This window comes from Oryctolagus cuniculus, chromosome 11 (assembly GCF_051225735.1).
Source record: "Oryctolagus cuniculus isolate XC-2025 breed Fujian yellow rabbit chromosome 11, ASM5122573v1, whole genome shotgun sequence".
NCBI lineage: Eukaryota > Metazoa > Chordata > Mammalia > Lagomorpha > Leporidae > Oryctolagus > Oryctolagus cuniculus.
The window spans coordinates 97,270,921-97,296,269 of record NC_142877.1 but is presented as its reverse complement, the minus strand read 5'-3'; the positions used below and the strand labels follow the sequence as shown (position 1 = coordinate 97,296,269).

At 51.9% G+C, this 25,349-nt stretch overlaps 1 protein-coding gene and 1 long non-coding RNA gene across 3 annotated transcripts in view; one reads left to right on the top strand and one right to left on the bottom strand.

Moving 5' to 3' along the window:
* PLXNC1 (plexin C1) overlaps window positions 1-25,349 on the bottom strand; it is a 158,728-nt gene that overhangs the window by 36,289 nt on the left and 97,090 nt on the right. For both annotated transcript variants that reach the window (XM_008256886.5, XM_089308756.1), the window contains exons 12-21: window positions 23,151-23,238; window positions 20,413-20,616; window positions 20,101-20,286; window positions 17,976-18,078; window positions 15,148-15,249; window positions 14,741-14,844; window positions 10,176-10,214; window positions 9,837-9,961; window positions 9,073-9,271; window positions 4,533-4,679 (exon numbers count right to left, since the gene is read on the bottom strand). In XM_008256886.5, the coding sequence (XP_008255108.5) occupies window positions 4,533-4,679; window positions 9,073-9,271; window positions 9,837-9,961; window positions 10,176-10,214; window positions 14,741-14,844; window positions 15,148-15,249; window positions 17,976-18,078; window positions 20,101-20,286; window positions 20,413-20,616; window positions 23,151-23,238 (1,297 nt within the window). The remainder of the gene's footprint in view (window positions 1-4,532; window positions 4,680-9,072; window positions 9,272-9,836; window positions 9,962-10,175; window positions 10,215-14,740; window positions 14,845-15,147; window positions 15,250-17,975; window positions 18,079-20,100; window positions 20,287-20,412; window positions 20,617-23,150; window positions 23,239-25,349) is intronic.
* LOC138844410 (uncharacterized) lies at window positions 9,064-12,038 on the top strand. The gene is made up of 2 exons (XR_011380200.1): window positions 9,064-9,310; window positions 11,601-12,038. It is a non-coding gene; the product is annotated as an uncharacterized LOC138844410 (long non-coding RNA).

Below are 25,349 nucleotides of genomic sequence, written 5' to 3'. Positions count from 1 at the left end.
ACTGAACATGACTGTCCCCAAACGGGAACTACTTGGGAACTGGCCTAACACTGGTGCGGACGGGCTTAAACCTTCTGCAGATCATAACGGAGCCATACAGTGCCAGCAGGCATGTACTGTGTTTTGTCAAGAAATTCTGATCATCTTAAAGATTTTCTTATAGATAGGAGAATGAGTGCAATAATATGTTTGTCGCAATGCTCTTTCCCAGGGTGCCAAGATTCTATCTTTCTGATGCAGCCGATTGGCAAGCTCATTTCCTGGGTTTAAGAGTTCAAAAAACCATTTCTCGCTTCACTTTGATTACAAGTCAACCTCCTCTTGCTAATTCAGCACGCAGGCTACGAGTTATTAGTTTTTCTCATCTCCTCCCCAAAAGTGAAGCCAATGCCCCCTTTCTCAAGGGGTTTCCTTTCCTGGGGCTGAAATCCCTCAATCCTGAGTGGTTCCTCCAAAATTTCAGGCCAATCTGCTCAGAAATCCTTCTCTTGACTCAGTGTGGGGGCCTGAGAGTTCCCATTAACAAAACCCAAAGTGCCTAAAATTTTGCAAAGGGAGAAAACAGCACAGCAAGTTTTCTTCCTCTTCCGGCTCTCCAAGCTGAATTCCTGGACAGGAAACACAGCCCGGAATCTTGTGTGCTTACAAACCCTCCCGTGATGCTAACATGAGAGCACCGTGCCTGGCTGCCACCGCATTTGACAGGAGCCGGGCACGCATCAGTAGATGGCTGTGTAGGGTATGGGAGTAGGCACAGCACGGCTCTAAGGAGCTTTACTTAGCTGGAAGCAAAGACGGGAATTTTGTCCCAAGACACAGAGAACAAAGCATGCCTTGGCGGAGCCCATCGGTTACTGTAACGATTTCCTGGATAAGAAACTGGCAAGGTGTCTTTGTGTTCCAGAAAACACCCCCCACCGCAGAGAGAACACATCCTAAGCTTAGAGGTGCGACACCCAACTTCTAGGTTGGCAGATGAGGCGCTGTGCTCCCCAGGGGCTGGGGCTGGGGGCAGCTTTTGTCCCAGGCTGTCCCTCCAGGGCACCAGGTGTTGAAACTTCCAGTTGCTCAGGTGGTTGCTCTGCCTTCTTCTGAGTTTCCTTGAAAGAACTACACACACACACACACATGCGCGCACACGCACGCACGCACACACGCACACTCCAGGCTGCTTACCACACCTTGGTTTTCAATTACATAAACCACCTTGGGCAAATTTAGGAAAGCAAGACTTTCAAACCACTGGGTGCAGATGCCTGAGAGGAGGGGAAAGGAAGGGAGAGGGGAAGGGGAGGAGGAGGAGGAGGAAGGAGGGAGAGAGAAAATTAGAAATATGACGGCTCAGGCTGGGGGAAGTTGCCTGAAAGGAAATGAAAAACCTTCCGGTTTTTTTTTTTTTTTGACAGGCAGAGCAGACAGTGAGAGAGAGAGAGAGAGAAAGGTCTTCCTTTGCCGTTGGTTCACCCTCCAATGGCCACCGCGGCCAGCGCACCGTGCTGATCCGAAGGCAGGAGCCATGTGCTTCTCCTGGTCTCCCATGCGGGCATGCGGGTGCAGGGCCGAAGCACTTGGGCCATCCTCCACTGCACTCCCGGGTCACAGCAGAGAGCTGGCCTGGAAGAGGGGCGACCGAGACAGAATCCGGCGCCCCGACCGGGACTAGAACCTGGGGTGCCGGCACCGCAGGCGGAAGATTAGCCTAGTGAGCCACGGCGCCGGCCAAAACCTTCCATTTTTGATATCACCCTTTTGTTAACATCTTGTCACACAGCACAGACTAGGTTGTGTGCCTTCTCTCCAGCTTCCAGGGTAATCACTCACCGCAACAGGGCACGTGCCACGGCACCAGTAAAAAGGCATTCAATGTCACTGTTAAAGGCATGGCCCCAAGAAACCAGGGGCCCCACCCTCCACCAGGCTGTACGGCATCCACCAGCCGATCTGAACTTGAAAAGCAAGAGTGATGCAGAGTTCTGAAGTCATCTTTTCCCAGTAGCCTTTCCCCCAGGGGCTATACAGGAAAATCATTTTTTTTCCCAAGAGTCCACAGGAATTTCTTCGACATCAAGTAACATTTTGATGATGAGTTGAGTGTTAACAAATCAGAAACACATGGTCTTAATTGACTGTGAAATAAATAATGTTCCGAAATGAAAAGGAGGAAAAGCATTCAGATGCAACACATCAAAAAGAGCTCAGAAGTCGCTTCAACACCCCCTCCCCAACACGCCCCCCCCCCCCCCCCCCCCCCCCCCCCCGTCCTGGGCCCATCCCCTCCCTCTCCTTCCTGTCTGCAGTGGGGCTTTGATGACCCTGAGGCTGCCCGATGTTCCCTAGCTATGTTCACTCAGACTCGTCTCTGTGTGGACTTAGTCCATTCTCGGTGGCTATTGCAACGCCAGGCTCACCCGAGACCCGCTGACCAGGTTTATTTCGCTCATGGTTCTGGAAACCCCAGAGCATGGCCCCATGGTTTTCAGTGAGGGCCATGTGTGGCTCCACGCTTGGTGGAGAAGGGCAGGCGGGTGTGAAGAGACCGCGAGGCGAGGAGGCGAGTAAGAGCACAGCCAAGGCCGCCCACCCGGCTTTAAGACCCGGCTCCAGAGGGTCCTCGTGAATCCCTCCCTGAGGGTGGAGCTCCCTGACCTCACCAACTCTTAAAGGTCCCACCACCTCTCAGTTCCCTTACGGAGGCTTTGAAATGCAGAGAGTTTTGGCGGGAACAGACCATACCCAAACCATAGTAGGGAACTTCAGGACTTCTAGAGAGTGCAGCAGACACCCTCTGGTGAGGACCGAGGACCGAGGACTGCGGCTGCGGCTGTGCGCCCAAACCCAGCATCATTGAAAGGAGGGTCAAGGACACAGGTGCAAAATCTGTCCTTTGTTCTCCAAGGTTTCTGGCGGCGATACTTTCCATGCTGGATGCAAGTGAGAACCTTCTGGAAAGTTTCATAGATGCTTACACGTCTGGGCTCCATCCCTCAAGCTCCTGGTTTCATGATTGGTCGCGAGAGAAAGCCCACAGTGCTATAGCTGGATCTGCATTTCTAGCCACCGTTCTAGGCGATCTCAACTAAGCTCAACAGTTTTACACAGCACCCACAAGCCAGGTGATGCTCTAAGCACTTCACAAAATATCTACTCTCTTCAACCTCACAGCACCCCCAAGAAGCGGGCAAATGCCACAATCATCATGCCCATTCTACACACGTGGAGACTGAGGCACAGACAGCGTCAGACACTTGCCCAGCAGGACACAGCTAGCCAGTGCCTGACCTGTGAGACCACGCTCTAACCACTGCACCAATGGGTTCTCAAGCAGCCTTGGCGGTGTCAGGGAGGTCTTCGAAAGCTGCATTCTCAGGCCACACCCCAGACCAGCTGCAGCGAGCGCCTGGTGAGTAACAAGCTCTCTAGGTGCTGGGCGCGCAAGCTCAAGTTTGAGAGCCACTGGCCCACCCACCACTGCCTGTCAGCTGCAGGTGCGTGTCCGGAGAGATCTCAGCACGTTGAGAAGTGCAGGTGAGCACGGTGCCAGCCGCAAGGGCGGGCTGAGCTACAGCTGGCAGTGATGGACAACTCCAAGCAGCTGATGCACGCACCCTTCCCCCACACTGCACAGTTAGCATGTGATTCGCCCAGAGCAAAGGCACAGGCGACTCAGCTCTCCCAGGGGGCAATACCCAAGCCCCTCGGTCATCTTCTCCACTAACAAGACTGTGATGAAGCCCAGAGCCTCTGGAAAGCTAAAGATCAAACCAAAACACAGCAATCTCTGCCCCAAATCTATACAACAGAAAAGCAAGAAAAAAAAATCCTAATTCTGAAGCCACTTTTCATGCGGGGCTCCCCCTCTAAAATTGCCAAACCGCCCTCAATCGGTCTCTCTGTCTTTAAGAAAGGTGGTGGGTGGGTGGGAGAAGATGGGTTCTCCAACAGGAAGAACCCGCCAGGCAGCCACCCCCCTCCCTTAGTGATGCCAGTGAGCATCTAAAAATATCTATGAGATCACAGTACATTAAGTGCGTGACACCAAACATTTGTAACTAATCCATGAAAATAAAGTAAGGGTGTCGTGTTGCACGGGGAACACAGTGGAATTTGTCTTGTGTTATCATTCTAAAATAAGACGGCCTCAGTGTGGTTGAAATATATCTTCACACATTGTCTTGCCGGAGCAGAGCCATTTGAGAAATTCTGATTGCAATTATAAGTGCTGAACAGGGAGCACTTTGCATTTCCTTTGACGATGCTGAAAGCTATAAGCAATCCTGATATTAAAATCTTTGGAAATTGATGAGTGCCCCAGGCATCATTACAATACTTTCTCCTGCGATCCAAGTAATTAAAATCTATTCTGCGAACACGTGTTAATACTTTATCAACTACTGCTTTTAATTAACTAAACCTATGCAGCCTCCCGCCGCAGGAATGAGACCTTTTCCTTGGAAGTGACCTCGCCCCCCACAAGCCTCCCCTCCGTCCCCGTGCATGGCTCTTTATTTCGGAGTCTGAATGGCCCGCCGTACCACGGTGCTGAACTCCGGAACCTGCCACAGCAGCCAGTCCTCGTTGAGGGTGTACAGGGCTTTGCAAGTGATGACATCGACGGGCCCCTTGTTGATTTTCTGGTTCAGAGTCGTCACCAGCAGATAGAAGGGCTCTCCAACCGTCTCCTTGGAAGACACACAAGAGCCTACAGTCAGCTTTTTGCAGAATCCCCTGCACTTTCCAAAGAATTAAAGTTTCCGCTTATGGCAGTGCGACAGGAGCCAGGAGGCAGTGTTTTCTAACAATCAACACGGAACTCCAAAGAAAATACATACTGCTCGGCTCGGGATTGGGAGCACAACTCGGGAAGCCGCCTCCTCGCTCCAACAGGCGTGCACGCACGTGCGCCTGCACCCCTGCACAAATTCAAAGCGCTTCAGTGCCCGAGACAACCGGAAGTTGTAGCCCGCTGGGAAGGTTTGTGTTGGAGCCTGGGTGTGGCAGGCTGGTGCTCCTCCTCGGTGGGCTGGGCCCAGGAGTGGTTTGTTTACATTCCGCTTACTCGCCTCTCCTAGGCAACCACAAATAAATGACTTTTTTTTTTTTTTTTTAAAGCCCAGTTGAATGGTCTTGGAAACAAAGAGGAAGGTAAGAATCGTTCCGGCATTTGCCAAAGAGCAGCTTCTTGGTGCCCACCACTGCTCTCAGCACTCTGAGCTGATCTCCTCCCCCCCGGGAGGGGGGGCCAGGCCTGTTCCCAGCACCACCCACCTGGGCACCTCTGCAGGTGCAGCTCACCTCCCTTCCAGATGGGGCCGGCTGAGGCCAGGGACATTTCCGGCAAGGCTCTGCCCAGACACTCAGGCCCACCCCACGGCTTCTTCCCGCACCTTCTGCTGGATGGCCTGGGGGTGTGGGGGGGGAGCTGCTCTGTTCCTCAACTACCTCCCACCTGCAGCCTCTGTGCCTTCGTGGGGAGGCTGAGCAGTGCAGGTGGGCGGCTGTGTCACCGCTTCAGCTGCACGCTCCCCGGGCAGGTGGACAGGGTCAGCTACAGAGCATTTGTTGAACAACAAGTCTCTGTGATCCACAGACAGACGTTGGGCCGACGCCCGGGGGAAGACCAGCGGTGAAGGGGCCCAGGAGGTCAAAGTGCCTTGGTGAGGATGAAAAGGCAGCCACGGGGGAGGGCTTGAAGCGCCAGATGACAAAGTCCAGCGTGAGCGCCAAGGCATCCGGCTTTCAAAGGAGCCGTCTACAGTGGGCTCTCTCACCTGCTTTCCCTTGAACCGGGAAATGACCTAAGACCTCTCGGCTTTGGAGTCTCCTGGGCTCACAGCCCCACCCTGCCCTGCCTTTAGAACTTAGAGCAGACCCCCTTGCCATCCCGGGCCTTCCTCCTGCCACCCTCCCCCTCACACAACCCCAGGGCTCTGGCTCTCAATCCTCCCTCCCCTGCGGCTACATCAAGTTCAGGGTAGCACACAGGTGGAATGTTCAAAAATTTCCAAGGGCAGGGCGAGCAGTGAGGCAAGCACATGACACTTACTTCTCATGAGAAACTTCCCTTATTTAGTGGTTGACAAGCTCACCGCTCTCTTCTCCCCCCAGCCCCTTGCTAAGGTACCGGCCACAAACCTTGGGCCCTGCTTCTCTCTTATCCCCTAACACAGATCAGAGATGCAGCTGAGAGCTCTGGTGCAGGGGTTACACGTGCCCAGGAGGTTGGCTTGGGGCCCGGTGGCTCTCCTGGGCCACCCAGGTGACTCTCCAGGAATCTGCAGGGTTCTACAAGCACAGCCAGGCGGGGCCAGGGCATCTTGTCTTATACCACTGTCCACCCCTGTGGGTGTGGTCCTGCCTGATCCTCACCGGAACCCCTTGGAGCTCTCACTAGAAATTCACATGCCTGGGGCCCGCAAGAGGCCTCATCTATGAAGGGGAGGCCTGGTCATGTATGGTCTTAAACCCTGCCTGTGGGGGGGTGTCTGATGTTGGCCGGCTTAGATAATCACAGGGTCTTGAGGTATGTCACCAGGGTGTAGCTGAGTCCTGCATGCGGGGGACAACACGACAGGGCAGCTCCACCCATCTTCCCAGCACACAGAGCAGTGGGGAGGAGGTGCTAGGCCCTGGCGCTGTCCCACACTGGCCGTGGGAGCTGGGGGGAGTCCCCACTGCTGTGTGTGCCCCGATTCTCCCTGGGCAGAATGGTCAGCGAGGCACTTGCCCCCAGGACTGTGAAGGGGATTCAGTGGGAAAGGGAGCCCCGCTCCTAGCGTGCTGTCTGGCCGGGCCACAGCATGGCAGCACCTTGGTGCGTGGCAGTTATTAAGGACCTACTCAGCCTGGAGTCTTGGAAGGGGCAGCTCCCTGGGCATTGTGCAGCCCACTCTGAGGCAGGGCAGGAGGACAAAGGGGGTCAGTGTCCCACAGCCCCAGGGGCACATGGGCCAGGGATGTCAGGCCTCTGCACCAGAGGGCATCGACCCTCAGCAAAGTGAAAACCTCACCGACTGGCTCCCTGCCACTTCCTCCCCGGGGTGCCAAGCTGCCCCCTCAGCGCCCTGGAGTCCTTGAGACACTCTTGAATCAGCACTGAGAAATCTTGACCCAGAATCCTTTGCTCAAGGGGGCTGTTTGGGCTGGGAGCCCAGATTTGTCTGAATGCCTCGCCCCTTCCAGTGCCCAAAAGCAGCCCTTGAGAGCTCACAGTTCAGAATGACAAGCTCCTGATAGAAAGGACTGGAGAGGAATTGAGAAGCGAGAACCACACCTGGTGTTCGGTGGCCAGATGGAGAGGGCCTTGCCCAGGGACACACAGCCGGCCGGGGTTGAGGGGCCTACAGAGCTCTAAACCCCTTTGCCCAGTGCTTCTTCCACCACCCTACACATTCTCACCTACAGGACTCACGGAATTGCTAGGAGCTTGTAAAAAGCATGGATTAGCAGCTTCCAGTTGCCTGGGACTGTGGAGGGGCAGGAGAGGGTCTCGGATGACCCAGACCACGGAGCAGGCCCAAGTCCTGCTGCCTCTGCTTAGCAGTGGTTATGGCTCCAGCAAAAAAAAAAAAAAAAAAAAAAAAAAATTCATCCCCAAAAAAGCCACATAACACCACCTCCCCAAAGTGTCTGATGATTTATACTGAGTAAACAGAAAAGAAGGCAGATTTCATTAATCTTAATAAACGGGCATTGCTTTGAGAGAGGAAGGAGTTGGTAAAAAAAAAAAATTGTAAAAAAAAAATGGTTGTGCATCTACTTGTAAGATTACATTAAACATTAAACTAAGCACAGTCTATTTAAAGTGCAGCTTTTGGATCTAAACTTAAGTAGCACTGTTAAAACCTGTGGCATAGCAGTGTGTCTTATTCAAAGTTTAATTAGATTTTGGAACTAGCTACAAATACACAATTATGCAGTTTTGCTGGAATGGGATGGCTGGTGAAATTCAAGAAGGAGAAGAACGTTCTGTACCAGGGCCCTCAGAGGACTGCATGGAGATTGGGTTCAACCAAACATCCCTATTTTCCTATGAATATTTTATAGGAATGATGGCTAGCATTTATGGAGTGCTTACTCAGGGCTAAGCAATTACGTACAATTTCTCATCTGTGCTTCCCAAAATAGCCTTCCTTTTCCAATTCCACAGGTAATACAACCAAGCGAGTGGCGGAGTGCAGCTCTGCGCACCAAGTGGTGGGCTCCAGGGCCCACCGCATCAGCCATTCTGGAATGTCTTCTCGATTCCATGAGATGACAGCCACACTTCTACCCTCACTCCAGCAAAGTGATCGCCAGGCCTGGCAGGTGTCTGGGGCTTTGCTTGCGTGTGGAATGACTGGGATACATTGCTGGTAATCATCATACAGGATGCTGGGAGGTAAACGGCTCTCCTAAAATGCTAAAAGGCTTCTGAGGATGGGGCTGGCGCTGTGGTACAGTGGGTTAAAGCCCTGACCTGAAGCGCTGGCATCCCATATGGGCACTGGTTCGAGTCCCGGCTGCTCCACTTCTGATCCAGCTCTCTGCTATGGCCTGAGAAAGGAGTAGAAGATGGCCCAAGTCCTTGGGCCCCTGCACTCATGCGGGAGACCCGGAAGAAGATTCTGGCTCCTGTCTTCAGATCAGCTCAGCTCTGGCCATGGCGGCTATTTGGGGAGTAAACCAGCGGATAGAAGGCCTCTCTCTCTCTGTCTCCACCTCTCTCTGTAACTCTTTCAAATAAAAAAAATAAGTCTTTACCAAAAAAAAATGCTCTGAGGACCTGGAAGCACTTTGTTCTCCTCCCTTTACGTTTTCTTAAATGCCTGGGCTCTGGCTGTTCAGGATGTTAAAGGTCTCAGACGGTGGGCTCCCTTGCCAAGTCTCCTCCGAGGAAACTGTAAATGAGTGACCTTCGCAAAGGCCAGTGAGCGCCAAGCCCATTTTTACTACGCCGGGAAGGACCAAGACTAAACACAGTCAAATGCTGACACCACGGAGCACTCGGGACGGAGCCGGCAAAGACATCGGCGTCTGCTAAAAATAACCGCCTATTGTCTTACCAGTGACACTGCCGAGGGACCTGACACTTACCCGGAGGAAGCCGGACAGGCAGACGGACATCCAGTTGGTGAGCAGTTTTTCGACCACGGACTCTGTGCGCCTGAGCATGAGTTTGGGCTGCAAGTTACTGGACTGCTCCATCAGATCCCGGGTCAGCACCTCCAGGATGCTGGTCAGGTAGACCAGCTTGGTTTGCAGTGCGATGGTTAAGAAGGAGGCAAACAGGCACCTGTTTAAACACAGAGCCCAGATTAAACCATCAGCCCTGGTGAGCCTGGCTGGACGAGGGAGCCGTTTCATTGGGCGCGCACTGGGCAAGGGAGGCTGTCGTCTTGCGTGATTTTTTTTTTTTTTTTTTTTTGATGTTTAGATTCTGACCACTTCTGTTCTCAAGTCATAAAACCACAGTCACTGTTACCATCGGGAGGTTTTCTGTGTTTTCAGCTCTTACACTAGGGGAGAGACCAGAAGTGAGTCTTGAATTTTCGGGGTATTTTTAAAATTAAAAATAACACTTCTGCTTTTTTGATGAAAAATATATGGTTTTTGCTGCTGTCGGGGTTTTTCAGGGTTTGTTCGGGGGAAGCAGCGTGGTCTTCAAATTAGGATTGGTGGGGATGGGGTGGGCGGGTGCCGTGTGAACTGGAGCTGTCACGCTGCAAAAGCAGCCAACCAGCATGCCTCAGGGAGGGTGTTTGTCAAGGTCGAGAGGTGGTTTGGAAATAAAAGAAGGGGCTGGGACCTCCTTAGCTCCACAGAAGGCTTTTTCAATTTAGAAAAGAAAGCAGTAATACCTGTCCTTGACTGAGAAGTTCTTCTGCTTTTCAAGGGTGTGGATGACCGTAACAAGGAAACTCTTATTACAGATGAGAGCGTCCAGAGCTGTGAGGCTTTCACTCTTGTCATTGGCGTCTCTGTTCTGGAGGGGAAAAGGAAAGACTAATTCAATAGAGAGTGATATGATCTAAGTTGAAAGTCACAGAGTAGATACACAATGGCTTCTCCAAGACAATGAATTATTTAGTACTGAGGTCAGGGATCCCAAAAAACCCACAATACAAACTCAAAGTCGAACCGATGGGGATGACAATGACGACGACCACACTGGGCTAGAATGAAACGTAGAGACTTACATGCATATCTTCGGTGAAGATGTGGGTGAAGCCGCCTGACTGTGAGGAAGGAGACAGGTTCATTACTCAATAGCCGAAGGAAGCAGGGATACAATCTGCAAGTCCATTTGCATAAAGCAGAGATGCTCTTTGCCCATCTGAAGAACCCCTGGGCTAATGCTTTCTGCACCTCCCCTGACTTACAATCAACAATGATTCAGCTCTCAGGAGCCACCAGTGAATTCTGGAGGCCTCTGAGGACAGCAGTCATCTGGCCCAAAAGTTCACTGTTGGTAGATGAAGGTATCATCTCACTCTTTTAAAAAGGAGGTGGTCCTTGGAGAAGATTCTGCAAATATCAGACCACTCCCCAAGCATTTCCCCCTACGGCGAAACACTGACTCCTGTTGACAGATTTTGCCCTGTGTCAGCTTAGTAGCATCTGCCGTCTCCATGCATTTCATGATTCCAGAGGGCATGGGGTGGGGGTGGGGGGGTGAAAGGCATGGAATCTGGAGCCACATTTGCGGGGTTCCAGTCCTGGTTTTGTGACATTCTCGTTACCTGACGGACAACATCTCTGTGCCTGGCCATCTGCACATGTGAAATAGGACAAGAGGAGCCAATGTTGGAATGCAGTGGGTTAAGCTGCCAACTCTGGCATCCCAATGAGTTCAAATCCTGGCTGCTTTGCTCCACTTCCGATGCAGCTTCCTGCTAATGTGCCTGGGAAAGTAGAGGAAGATGGCCCAAGTGCTTGGGCCCCTGCACCCAGATGGGAGACCCGGAAGAAGCTCCTGGCCATTGGCCATTTCAGGGAGTGAATCAGTGGGTAGAAGATCGATCTCTCTCTCTTTCTAACTCTTCCTTTCAAATAAATAAATCTTAAAACACACCTCTGTGAACTACTATTGTTGTATTTATCCCCTGATTTATAGCAAACTACACCATAATGCTGTTGCCCTACTGATGTCTTTTTCTTTTTAAAAAAGATTTTATTTATTTATTTATTTGAAAGGCAGAGTCACACATGGAGAGGGAAAGAGAGAGAGAGAGAGAGGAAAGGTGGGAGGGAGGGAGAAAGACATCTTCCATCTGCTAATTCACTTCCCAAATGCCTACAAGGCCAGGGATAGTACAGGCCAAAGCCAGGAGCCTAGAATTCCATCTGGGTCTTCCACATGAATGGCAGGAGCCCAAGCACTCGGGACCTTTTCTACTGCTTTCCTGGGCACATTAGTAGGGAGCTGGATCAGAAGTGGAGCTGCCAGGTCTCAAACCGGCACCCATAGGGGATGCTGGCATTGCAGGCAGCGGCTTAACCTGCTGTGCCACAAGTCTGGCTCCTACCCCACTGGTTTCTAAAAAATCTTTTATGTACTACTCTATTTTGTTGCTCCTGACTATCAACTTTGTTTTAAAATTATTTATTTATTTATTTGAAAGGTAGAGTTACAGACACAAGGAGAGACACAGAAAGAGAGACCCTCCATCTGCTGGTTCACTCCCCAAGTGGCTGCAACAGCTGGAGCTGAGCCTATCTGAAGCCAGGAGCCAGGAGCTTCTTCCGGGTCTCCCACGCTGGTGCAGCAGCCCAAGGACTTGAACCATCTTCCCATCTTCCACTGCTTTCCCAGGCCATAGCAGAGAGCTGGATCAGAAGAGGAGCAGCTGGGACACGAACTTGTGCTCATATGGGACGCAGGTACCACAGGTAGAGGCTTAGGTCACTATGCCACAGCGTCGGCCCCCTGAATATAAACTTTTAAATTTGCGGGTTTTAAAAATGTATCATAAATCTTATAGGAATTAATGATTACATTTTGAAAGCATGTTGAGTCATACTTTAAATGAGTCAACAGAATAAAAATATAAACTCAAAAATCCAGGTTTTCCTAACATTGGGGGTAGTAGTGGAAATGGGGGACTAATTTTATATCTTAGCAAATTTCTTCTACAGAGAATTTTGCTTCTTAATTTCCAATTTGTTAGCCCAAACCAAAGACCTCACACTATTTTGGTCCTAGTCTGCCCTGGGAAAAGCAAAAGATCAGAGCAGGTGTTGGGCGCAGCTGCTAAGCTGCGGCTTCCGTGCCTGCATCCCACACAGGACGGCCTGGGTTGGAATCCCGGCTCTGCTTCTGACCCAGCTTCCTGCTGGTGCGCACCTTGGGAAGTAGCAGGGGATGGCTCAAGTACTTGGACCTCTGCCACACACATGGGAGACCCAAACTGAGTTCCAGGCTGTGGGCTTTGGCCAGACCTAGCCCTGGCCATTGTGGGCATTTGTGAACTAAGCCAGCAGATGGGAGAGCGCTCTCGCTCTTGCTCTCTCTTTCTCTCTCTGCTTTTCAAATTAATTAACTAAAACAACAGAAAAATATCTGACTTTGCATTTTCTAGTTCCCAATATTTTCAACTTCATGTAAATGAGGCTGATTATCCACCTTAACTAGGGAAAAACCCTCCTACTTCTGTGTTCTAAGGCTCTTTCCCCCTTTTTCTTCAAATTTCCCTCTTCCAGGAGGTCAGATCCTCTTTCTATCCCATTTTTGGCAAAACAGAGAAGAATCAACATAATGAAAAGCAAGGTTTTAAAAGCCCAATCAACAGGCAGGGCAGAGAAGCAGGGGGCTGGCCATCCCCTGGCTGGCTTTCCTCTGGGTGTTGCCTCTTGCTCTCTGGGAGGTGTCAGAGCCTCCCCTTCACCTGGGCTCCGGGTCAGCCAGTGACTGGTCTGCGCACTGGGAGGACTGAGCTGCAGCCTGCAGTGCGCTTCGCGGGGCCCTCTCACATCCGCGTGTCCCTGATGGCATCTCTGTACGGACTGGGGTTTCTGGGCAGGCTTGTGTCTCCTGCATCCTCTGCTTGAACGACTCCTTCTGACTTCAATTTGTATAGCTTTCCCAGTTGCCTTTCAAGCTGATACATAACCCAGAGTTAAATCAGTTTGGCTCCTTGCAACCATCTCTCCTAAAATAACAGAGCCTTGTGCCTGGGAGTTTTTAATACGCAACTTCCTGCAGTCATCTTGACATTCCTCACTCTGTCTTGCTCTTGATGAGAGGACTGAGGAGATAGGAGAATTTCTCGTTCAGGCCACAGGTTGCTCTCTTCAGCACTCAAGGGCGGTCATTAATTGAAAAAGCCCACACGGTACTCATGGCAATGGTGGAAATCTCCAGGATTTTATTGCTATTAAATTCTTAATGGGGACCTCAGAGAGCTGGGAAACTGGACTTGTAATGCAAGCTTCGTGGAGGCCCTGCGCAGCAAGCCTGATTCAGCGACCTGGACCTCCCCCACCCCCCCCTTCCCAGGGGCAGTTCTGTCTGCCGTGGGGCCAGACGAGGGGCACGTGGCAAGTCCTGGTGCCAGCCCCTCTTGGAGGATGTTAAGAGAAACAACAACAACAAGAACACAACACAAGGACAAGAAGTTGACATCTTATTTATAGCCTTCTCGATTTACAGTGCTAAAGCTTGGATGAAAAAAAAGATGGCAGGTGTTTTGCGGCGGCGGCCCAGCCTCCAGACACAGCAGCGCACACCATGGTGTCCGCCTGGAGAATTTTAGGAGCTGGAAGTCGCTCACTGCGTGTGTCTGGGTTTCTGAACTCCGGCCAGTGTAGCAGGGAAGCTTTTGCTAAGGTGAGGCAAGCTCTCCTTTGGCCTGGAGAGACTTCCGGCTTTGCTGGGCAGTCTAGACTGAAATAGGAGAACTGGTGTTGATGTGTTCCAGAGGTTGGGTCTCTCGGTGGCCATCAGTTCCAGACCAAAAAATAAAAATAAAAAATAAAAAAGTGAGGGAGGGCAACATGGTGGAGTTGGGGTGCCGGGATGTGGGGGTGATGAGACGGAAGATGACCTCACCAAAGACTCGGGAGGGTACATGAAGAAGGCTGAGCGATCAGGTGAGAAAATGGAGGTGTCAGAACATGGGTGAGACCAAAACTCCAAGGACTCTAAGGAGTTCTGGGACAAATGAATCATTTCGTGCAGCTCGTTCCACTCAGTGAGAATGATACCAACTGGTCAGCTAAGAAAAAACTGCCAAAGAGAACCAGAGAGACCCTCCATGGCTACACATGCCCGTTAAAAATCAACTCCAATTGCACACAGGTGCACTTCCCTCCCTCTCGGCCGGGAGTACTTCTTGTTTCCAAGTGAGAAGTAATAGTGAGTGATCTGGTAGCTGCGATGGAAGTCATGCAGATAAACACAACAAATTGGCCAGCCGGCAATTTATTGATCTTTAAATAAATTAGCTCACTTCCCAGCTACAAATTCAGTTCCACACTGGTAAGAAAATAAGGCAAAAATTCATCCCTCTGAAGTTCTGTGCCCCCTAGGGTTTTGCTACTGGACAAGGACTAATCGCTGGCGACCCATCGCTGTCTGCTACCCTACCCCATGCAATTAGCAATTCTCCTCCTGCCTGCTCTGCTCCAACTTCAGCCAGTGAATTCTGCACCAGGCATCTGAGCCCCAGCTGCCTTGGAAGCAAGCACCCATTCTCGGAGAGCAACAAGCACCTTCATTATTATTCCAGAGTCAACCTCAGGAGTATGATCAATGCTCTTTTACCTCGGGGAAGAAAGTCCTCAGAGCAAAATGTTTGTAGTCAAGGAAGGGAACAGTTCCAAAACTATCAACCACGTCCAATTTATCCATCTGCAGCTCAGCAAAGCCTGCAAAACAGAATCCCAAGAGCAATATTTTAATTCAACAAACAATGGAGAAGATCTTCTGCTGTTTTGTCTAACAGGGAGTATGACCTTGGTTTGCATTAAAGAAGAAACAATGGATAATTACTTGGTTGGCTGCAGAGAAGAGCTGAAAGGAAACAAAAAGGCAGGCCCGGGCCCTGCTGTTCAGTTGTCTTCTGTTCTACCAACACTTCTCGTTACCCTGGCCGGGTTTTTTTCACTTACAGGCAAAAATATAAAAATAAAGAAAGGCTTGTTTTGTACAAATAAAATTTGGGCGCTTACCATCACGGATCTCTTTGCGGAGCTCGCTCTCCAGTAGCTCCAGCTGTTGGCTCTGCTTGCGACTCAGCTCCTGGGATTTGTGCCGGGTCACCCCCACGGCCGCTGGGGAGAGAGAGAGACGCTCTGGTCAGAGGGACACGTGGACTCAGAAAGACAAACAACAGTGCAGACCAAGCTTTACCGCTGGCTCAATCAATAAGAGAAAGAGGGAGGAGCGTGTTTGAGAGCGGGGTCGATGGGGAAACTGGAAAACTGTGTTTAAGAGCTGCATTTTATAAAAAGAAAATTTCCCATGAAGAGGCCACTCTAAGAGGAAGATGCTAAAATACAACATTAAAAAAAAAATCCACTCATCTTAAAAGGGAAAACTAAATCAAATAACCTTCACTTGTAACCAAAGATCCCAGTTGGCTGAAAAGTAATGAAATCAGCCCAGTTGCCCCGCAGCCACAGGCCACTCATATTGTTCCATTCTTTTTCTGATGTTTCTAAACATCCCTGGAGAAATAAGGCTGTGCTGCAGATGCAGAAAGAAACCTCAGGTCCACACAGCGGGCTGCACTCGCGCAAGCCCAGCTCGCCTCGCGCTAACGGGGCGCCATGAGCTGGGAGCTGCCAAGATCGGGCTGCTCCTGCCACCTGACTTCGCTTCTCATTGTGCTGGCAAGGCAGTACACGGAAGGGAGCTGGTGCTTGGGCTCAGGTCCCTGCTCTGTCATGTGCGAGCTGGGTGACCCCCCGGGAAGTTCTTCGCATCTCTGTGCGCGGCTGCTTTATCTGTCCGAGTGCCCGCCTCATCGGGATGCTGGCAGACGGACAGTAAGTAAGTTACAGAAAACAGAGAGAACTCACACTTGAAGAAAAGTAAGTACTTGACAACCAAGGACCATTACTCCTTGAGTTGCCCCTCTTCTAACAGCGATTACATGACACAAGCACTCTGCTACCTTACACGTAAATGATGTGGGGAGAAACAAAGTCAATTATGGTCCTTCACTGGACCCGTTCACACAGCACGCTCTGTGCACTTCCCGGAAAGTGTAGGATGTCAGTGGTTCCCAAACTTCCTTGCCCGTGGGACCCCCCTTTTCAGGGGTGTCACCTGGCACCATGGTTGCTCAGGCTGCCCTTTGGGCAACCCTGGTTCACACACGCCAAGGAAGCTGGGAGGTTGCGGCCATAATGCAGGGAGTTTTTCCACAGCAGACGTCTCTGGGGGACATCTCGGAGGTGGCAGGCCCCGGGCCAGCTGGGACCGACTGCAGGTGCGGGTTGCACACTCCTGCCTGGAGTCACCGCAGGGAGGGGACCAGGAGGGCAAAGGGCTCTGCAGATCCAAGTGCAGTCAAGAGCCCTGTGTCAAAGCCAAGCCCAAGCCACCTTCAAGGGCAGCAGCAATCCCCGCAAAGTGGAGGGAGAGGCACAGAGAGCCCCGGATGGGCAGGGAGAAGCGGGCAGCTTCCCGGGACGCCCCTAAGTAGACGCGGCTCCTGGCCAGGCTGGCACAGGTCGTTAAGAGCCCCGCGGGTCTAGCCTGTGTGGGTAGCCTCCTTTCTCAGAGCCGACAGCAGCCAGGAGTAGATGGAATTGCCAAGCCTGATTCTGGATTGCAAATATACAACAGGGGTGGGCAACTCGGGGGAGGGCATTATAAAAAAAAATCTGAAGTGATCATCCGCAGGGCAAAACGGGGTGCCGGCAGAGCGAATTCATCACATTAAGCCAGTTAATTACACACATAAATCTTTCCCTCACTGGACTGTGAACAACGCGAGGGGAAGGGCCGGGCCTTAACTCATCTCTAGATCCAGAGATTGGCACAGCTGTAGCAGCAGCATAACAGATGCTTAGTAAACAAGAGACGGATGAATGCAGGAAGGAGTGAACGAATGAGAGGAGGAGGCTATGGAAGAAAACAGTAGCATCTGCCTCCATTCGCCTAAAACGTTACAGCACGAATGGCTGCGTCCAATCAAAGGACACGAAGGGCCAGCTTTGCTGGTGGAGGGAATTCTTTTTTCAACGAAGGATGGGGGGAAACAGAAATGAAAGGCAGCTCAGAACCAGAGGTTGCAAACCAAATGGCCACAGGAACCAGACACTCAGATGGATCAAGTAGTCTGGAAGAAGCTAATAGGGAGCGGTGGAGACTGTGGTGAACACCCAAGGAGCACACGGCTTGTCTGGGAGGGCAGCTGCCTCTCGGCTCCAGTAAACTGACGCTGTGGAAAAACTGAGATTCATGGATCCCAATCTTGCAAACTGTCGAGAGATTTTTTTTTTTTAATATAAATCATCTAATTTTCAAATGTTGTCAGCTTCTCTCAGACTTGAAGAAACGTCCTGTGGCCAAATAAAACCCAACAGTGGACCACATGGGTCAAGGGGGATCAGCAGGGGATTTCGGCACGCTGGGGAGCCTGGGAACGTGTCAACAGGTGACCCCGATTTCACGTCTAACATCTGGTTCTGCCGGGGAAGGCAGGGCTGAGGTGGAAGTGGGAGGCAGCGCCTGCTGAGGGGAGAAGGTGGGAGGAGGGGACCCAGCCCTGGGAGTCTGGAACCCCAGAGGAATTCTAAGAGAATGACCCAAGCGGGCATCTGCGGCCGTGGCCCAGGCCAAGTGGAGTCTGGTCCTCACACCCCAGGACCCCATCTTTGAAATGCACTCTTGTATTCACGAGGCCTCCTTAAAAATGTGCAGAAAGCGCTCAGCCTTCCCCAGAGTTCTGATCTGAGTTCTCCCCCGTTCACACTCAACGGCAGCAGAGAGCCTGAGAGAGGCCGCTGGGGAGGATTCTTTTGGCCAAACTACACAGGGCACTTACCAAAAATGACGATCACCAGCAAGACGGGGAGCACGATCAGAAAATACCACGTGGAGGGGACCGACTCCTGCTCCACAAACAGCTCCAGGTTCCCCAGCTTGACCTGCAAGGACAGACAGCATCACCAGACCCCACGGAGCCGGGGCCCCCACGATGCGTTCCACCCGAGCCGGAGCCCGGGGAGATGGCTGAGCTCCAGTCCCCTCCGGGGACAGAAAGGAACAGCCCAAGGGCCTAGGACCAATCGGGAGGAGGCAGCCCGAGGGTGAGCAGAACCCCCACCCTTGCTTCCCAGGGAGCAACCCAACTCTTGCCTCCTCCTCTCCTTGCACAGTTAGGGTAGGCTTATTTTGAATAACACACCCTGTGGTAAAAGCCATGTGGGTCGTGCTGACCCAATGACCCCTGAGGGACTTTTTCAGGCTTAGCATGCTTGCTTGCTTGCTTGCTTGCTTTTCTTTGAGATTTTATCTATTTATTTGAGAGGTAGAGTTACTGACAGAGAGAGGGAGAGAGAGAATCTTCCATCTGCTGGTTCACTCCTCAAATGGCCCCAATAGCCAGAGCAAAGCCAGGAGCCAGGAGCTCCTTCTGGGTCTCCCATGTGGGTGCAGCGATCCAAGGACTTGGGCCATCTTCTACTGCCTTCCCAGGCCACAGCAGAGAGCTGGATAGGAAGTGTAGCAGTTGGAACTCAAACAGGTGCCCATATGGGATGCTGGCGCTGCAGGTGGAGGCTTAAGCCTACTACACCACAGCGCTGGCCCCTTAGCTTGCTTTCTTTGTCGTTAGAAAAGTTCCCTGAAACTTGGAAGGGGTAGACCTGTGCATCCAACCTTCTTCTGCCACTGATGGACACGTACACACAAAGGCACAGTTCCCTCCTGGGAACCATGGCTGCCCATGGCACCGCGGACACATCAGGCAGGCTGCTGCTTCGTGACCTTTGTCTAGACCTTCTACCCTGGCCAGCGCTCCACTTTCTCCCTCCCTGGAGGCCCTCCGTAGGCGTTCTCTGGCCACCGTGATCAAACAGGTGGCCCTGGGCGCCATGTTGCTCCATTTATCTCTGCAACCATCACCACCTCCTACCACACTTTTTCTCTTCCTTTCTTTACCAGGAGTCTCTTTAGGTAAGCAACTTCCTGGCGGGGCTTGTGGCTCCGCTGCTTCCTGCTGTACTGCCGCCACAGCGCAGACCCTCAGGAGCCAGAGAGTCAATGAAGAATGCAAGACCTAGCCCTTTGCCGCTGCCATGGAAGCGGAGCCCGCCGCCTGCTACCGTGGCGTTTCTCTCCGCCAGTGTCCCTACACTGCACATGTGGCCCAGGGAAGCTTCAGGAAGCCCACAGTCTTCCCACGGTCACACAGCTGTCCCCTGCCACAGCCGGGACAGGAACACATGTTTGCTGTGACTTCTAGTCTGATCTCCTTCGGCCTTGTCCTTGACCCAATTATTTAAGACTCCAGATCATAAAGCATTTTTTATGGACACTGTGTGGAGCCCCGCAGGGCATGAACACGAGAAGGTGCGTTCTGATCAGTTTCCCTTCTCCCTGGTCTCCCAGCTTTATTGTGGGACATAAATTTCCCAGTGATGGGTCCTTCTAATGTGTCTGGGAAAAGATTCATCCCAGAAAGCAGGACTTCAGGGGGCGAGGGGGAGGGAGAAGCAGCCCATGACCCTGGGATTATCTGGTCGGTGTCAGACCCTAAAGCTGCCCTGAGTGTGCACACGAGCTCCTGTTTTGGGCTTTGACTAAGACCTGTCACCTCCACGTTTGGGAACAGAAAGACAGTTCATTCATCGACGGGTCTGCAGACTGAGCTGCAGATGCTACGGGCTCAATCTATGGCGAGAACAAAAGCTATCAAGGCTCATTGGTATCGCAGACAATGGTGTGTTCAATGCTGTGACACGGAGAGAGACGCCCGGGTGGATTCTGCCAGCTCGTTCGTTTGGAGGCGCTCGCTGTGCTTGGGCGTGCAGCACCAGCTCTGTCCTTCTTCTATTTAAAGTGAGGATGTAAACATCCAGGGAAGATCGCACCCTGCCTCGGGGTTAGCCAAGGAGTTATCCAAAACCCGGCGCAGAAGCGAGCAAGGGGTACTGCCCGTGACTTACGCGAACTTTCCTGGACGAGGTGGCGATGCTGTTCGCCGCAGTGATGTCTTTGACTTTGCAAAGAATGGTGGTGAGATCCTGGTTTCTCGTAATGTTTTCAAAACTGCAATTCAACTGCCCGTTTTCCCCGTGGAAGAGGGTAATCTCAATGTCTCGCTTAGAAATGTTGAAGTTGTCATTTTCTTTCTGTGAAGAAGAAGAAGAAGAAACCGAAGAAGAAGAAGACATCAGGGCCCAAGTGTGAGCCCACCTTGCCTGTCCAGGGGGCCCGGGACCACCCCCATCCCCCGCCAGCCCACAGAAGAAACGTACTTGAATTTTTACTGCCAATTCTGTGTCCACCTCCGAATCCACTCGGTACCCTGTAAATCGGGGGTCCTCGAGGTACTGCAAGGTCCCACAGTCCAGGTAAGTGTCTTGCACTCTCAGCTTCACCGTGACATTCGTGCGCGCTTTTGCGCTCTTTAAATTGGGGGCTAAAAACCTGCAGTGAGTCGTCACGCAGTACTCAGAGACCTGGGAGAGAAGCAAAAAGCATTGAAAAACCTTGCCGAAGTGCCTTGGCTCTTGTCTCTTAAAGAGCCACGAGACCGGTGCAGCCCGACTTCTAGAAAATGGGAATAGTGACGCTAACCACTCAGGGGCCTAACAGGAACTTACAGGAAATGAGAGAGGGGCTCACCCCATGAAGTGGGGGTTACACTGCACGCGATGACGCATGCGGAAGTGTCAGAATAGCACACGGTAACCCTCCACACACGCTGTTCGTATTGCTGCTGCTATTGACGATGGAAACCATCAGCAAGTTCTCCCATAGAAGAAGCTATGCAGGAACAAGGCAGGTAGTGAAGAAGGAAGACACTGGCTCAAAGGACTTCTGCGTCCCTGGAGCCAGCATGGTGGAGACCTGGGGAGCTATGGGAAGGGAAGAGCCAGCCCCTGACCTGCCTCTGTTGGGGAACCTCCTGCGGGCTTGGGCAGAAGTCACTGACCACAAAGAGGAAAGGCTGTTCAGGCATTAACAGCAAACAGGAGAAAGCAAAAGTAAAAGGGACAAGGAGTCCCCCAAGAGGAGACCGCGGAGATGGGGAATGATGCAGAAGGTATAGCCTCACCTACGGGTGTATTTTAACAACCCACAAATACACCAGCATTTGCAGGGGCCCGGGGCCCGGGGAGAGGAGGTGGGCAAATGCCTGAAGAGCAACTGCCCTTTTCTTCCTGAGGTCGCTGCCTAGAGGAGGGGCAGGGAGATGAGAGGCCGCGGGGGGCAGAGGCTGGGACAAGCAGGACCTGCTTGCCACCCTGGCGCCTCCCACGCTGTGGCTGCCACCAGGGTGGAAACCACAGCGGTCCTCCACGGCCACCGCGCCTGCAGGCTGGCCTTCACAAGGACGTCTTCTAGAAAGATCACGGCTCAGCAACCCCCAGTCCCGTTCTCCGCAAGGCACTACACCTTCACACCAGTGACCAACTCCTACCACCCAAAACGCTCTTTGTGGGTTTTCCAAGCAGCCACCTCTCGCGGCCACCCTGTTCTCTTTCTTCTGCCCGGTCCCAGCCTAAGCGTTCTTTTCTCCTTCCTTGGTGCTCTCACTCCAGCCATGTTGCCCCGCTTTTCCTTGAACGATCTCCCCACGCAGACAAGCCTCAGCACTGCCCACCACTCCAGATCTGTCCAGGGAGGAGCTCAGCGGGGGGGGGCCGGCCTGCCTCTGAAGCCCACCTGGCACAGGAGGCCAACACTGACATTTATTATTTCTTTTGAAAATCAGAGTTACAGAGAGAGATCTCCCATCCACCGGTTCACTCCCCAGGTGACCATAATGGCCAGCACTGGGCCAAGCCGAAGCCAGGATGGGCGCAGGGGCCCAAGGACTTAGGTGAACTTCTGCTGCTTTTCCCAGGCCATTAGCAGAGAGCTGGATCGGAAGTGGAGCAGCCAGGACACAAACTGGTGCCTATATAGGATGCCAGCATTGCAGGCAGTGGCTTTACCTGCTATGCCACAATGCTGGCCTCCGGCAAACTATTTTGTTCACAGTGGGTGCTCCATAAATTCTACTTGACCCGGGAGTAGCATCTGAGAAGGACAGCAAGGCCACTGACAATGCCTCTGAACACAGGGTCATTGCATAGTCATCCAAGTGTGCAGCATGGGAATACGGCACTGCACGAGGCTGGGCACCGGCTCCGAAAGGGCGTCAGGAGGCTAGCGCGTGCAGGACGAAGCTGTGAGGCTGACACATTCATTGGCAAGCATCTGGTTACCCAGGCCCAAACCCACACTGGTCCCAGACAGGGACAGGTCTGTGGCCACGCTGAGATCTTCCGGCCTGGCGGGAAGTGGTCAGGCAGGGCTGCTCCTCTCACAGCGCTCATCAAGGAAAGGGGAAGAAAGAATGAGGAAGACATACAGGAAGGCTTTAGAAGTGCACTCGGGGGCCCCAACCTGTAACTGAAGTCCCTCTTCCCGCCTCTGACTCCTGGCATCAGCAGCTTCCATTGGAGGCTCCCAAGCACATCATGAGTCTCTGATGAGAGCAGGGAGCTGCAGGTGGGAGCCAGAGCCTAACACGGTTTCCACTGTGGGGAGACCAAAGACAGAGGAGGCCCAGCAGATGGGGTCCACGGGGCAATGGCAGGAGAAGGCAAGGTCTGTGGCAAGATTTCTGGGCCTTGAACAAGTCACCTAACCTGGGGGCTGGGAACCACACACACACACACACACACACACACCCCGCTCGGCACAGCAATGCCACCTTCTTGACCTCACACCCCAGCCCTGCAGAAAACGATCTCACACAGACTCCTAGGCACAGGCGGATCAGAGACCAGCCACAAGCCACAGCAGGAAAAGACGGCCTCTCTTGTCATGCCAAGTTCAGTTCTCTTTCCTCTGTGCCACAGCTTGCAGGATTCAAGTACAAGTGTAAGGTCTTGCTCATCTATCATGCAACAGGTAAATGATTATAATATCAGAGAAATAAAAAACAGCCCCCAAAATGGTTTCGTGCGATAAACACATCATCCCTGAGAATCAGACTTACGTTTATGTTCCCTTTTAACTCATGAGAAATGATTAAGTTGTCAATGACATCAAAATTTCTGCCCATGATGGTGATATTTTGACCACCACTGCAAGGAAAAAAAGGATCAGTAAGAGCGTCACAGTAAACACACAGGCATTTTGCATTTCAGAACCAAGCTATCAGCTGATTTGCATTTAATGCTAAACTCAGTAGGGTTTGAGAGAAAATGAACTGATTGTAATTTCAAACACAGGACAGTTTTACAAGTCTGAAGGATCCTGGCTGCAAATTCATGATCTTTAAGACATATAAATATAAAAGTTAAGGTCAGATCTTACTTTAAATGACTACACTCTTTAACATCTGGGCTGTTTTGCCACATATAATCAGATCATCACCTGCACCTTGAAAAGGTGTCAATAAACAGAATTTTGTTTGATTGCTGTTTAATCTATATGAAGATTCTTCAATCTAACCATTTTCAAAATCAAACACCCAACCTACCAATTACAGTTTATTTAGGGAGACAGGGAACACGTTAGATAAGGTGAAATTATGAATGACATTAAAGATTTAAATTCCTATTTGGTAAACTAATGACAGCTGCATTTCTCCCTCCAAAATGTGGCCAAGCAGCTTCCGGTCCTCTCGGCTCCCCATCACATACGCCACAGTGGTCCTTGGTTGTGACATTAACAGCTGTCCATAGCTCTGGCTTTGCTTGTGCCCCGATCACAGAGGTCATTCGTTCTAGAGGACAGGAGCCCGGGGCATGTTAGGTCCAAGGGATGGCCAGTCCCCTGATGACAAGACCAGGAGGTAGGCATGAGCAGGTGAATCGTGTAGGGCAGAGAGAACAGGCGCAGGGCATTGGACACTCGCCACCCCCAGCCCCCAGCTGCAAGGGAGCAGGGCAGAGCTGACTTCCTGCCAAGCTCTGGACTTCACTAGAAAACCAAGCCAAGTTGTCCTGCTGATGGCCAGACTGCAGGGCCACATCCTTGCTCCGAGCACAGCGCCCAAGGCTCGGAACATCGCAGTAAGGAGCCTCTGAGGTCATAACAAAGCAGGGCACTGTGGTGCTGGCTCAGGCCACGACACACTGCCTCGCACCTGGGGCAGCCTGTCTGAACCTTCTCTGGGCCTCTGTTTCCTCCTCTACCAAAGGGACAGCCCAGAGTGGAGCCCTTGGGCTTGCCATGAGAGCAGACCCAGTCCACAGATGGAACACACCAGACATGCAGCGAGTGCTGCACCAACATCTGACTTCATTTATAGGACAGAGTTAGCCCCAGAGCGGGGGGCAGTGGCATGTGAGAGCCTTGGTTTTGAGATTTCGGTGTTCCCGACGCCACTGTCACGGGCCGAACCAAACTGTGCACCTGCAACATTTGTAGGCGGAGGCCCTCCTCTCCAGTCCTCCAGTAATTCAGACGGGGACTGTAGTTGGAGACAGGGACTTTAAGGAGGTGACTAATGTAAAGCGAGGATGGATGGCTGGGCCCAGTGGGCTCTAGTTCAAGGCCGGGGCCCTCTGAGTAGGGATTCCGATGCGAGGACACAGGGAGGGGACAGCCATCTAAGAGCCAGGCCCAGAGGCCTCTACAGAAACCACCCTGCCACCACCTTGACTGCACCTTTCCTAGGAGGAAGCCCACTTCCGTTGTGGAAGGGGCGCAGTCTGTGGTGCTCTGTATGGCAGGCCCAGCCAACCACAGCAGTCACCTCTCGCTTCATCTTACAGATCGGAAGGTCACAAGGGATTTTGCTCCGTTTTCTTTTTTTTCTTTCTCTAAACAGGGCTTTGTAGCTTTAGGTGAGAGTGTTTTGGAAATTAGCTTCATACTGTGTTAGGTGAAGAAAATAGGGTTCTAGGACAAAATCTGAATGTGAATTTAAATTAACTAGGGAGAGATTTTTTAAAAGTTGGCTTTCTCTGGAGGAGTTTCCTTTGGAATCTCCAGTCCTCACTTAGGAAGCAGCTGTGAAATGCACCTGCTTACCATAGAGGTTATAAAGACAGAAGGAAGAGGCCTTTTATCGGGCGCACAAGGGACACGTGGTAGGCAGGGTGACAGATGTGTGTTAGAAACCAGGCTAATAGTTACCATGGTTGTGGGAACATTTGAGCCGTGAGCTTCCTGGTAGCCACGGCTAAGAGGGAAACAGGCTATGCTGATAGTGTTGGCCGTGCTCGGGCGAAGCATCCAGCTCGAC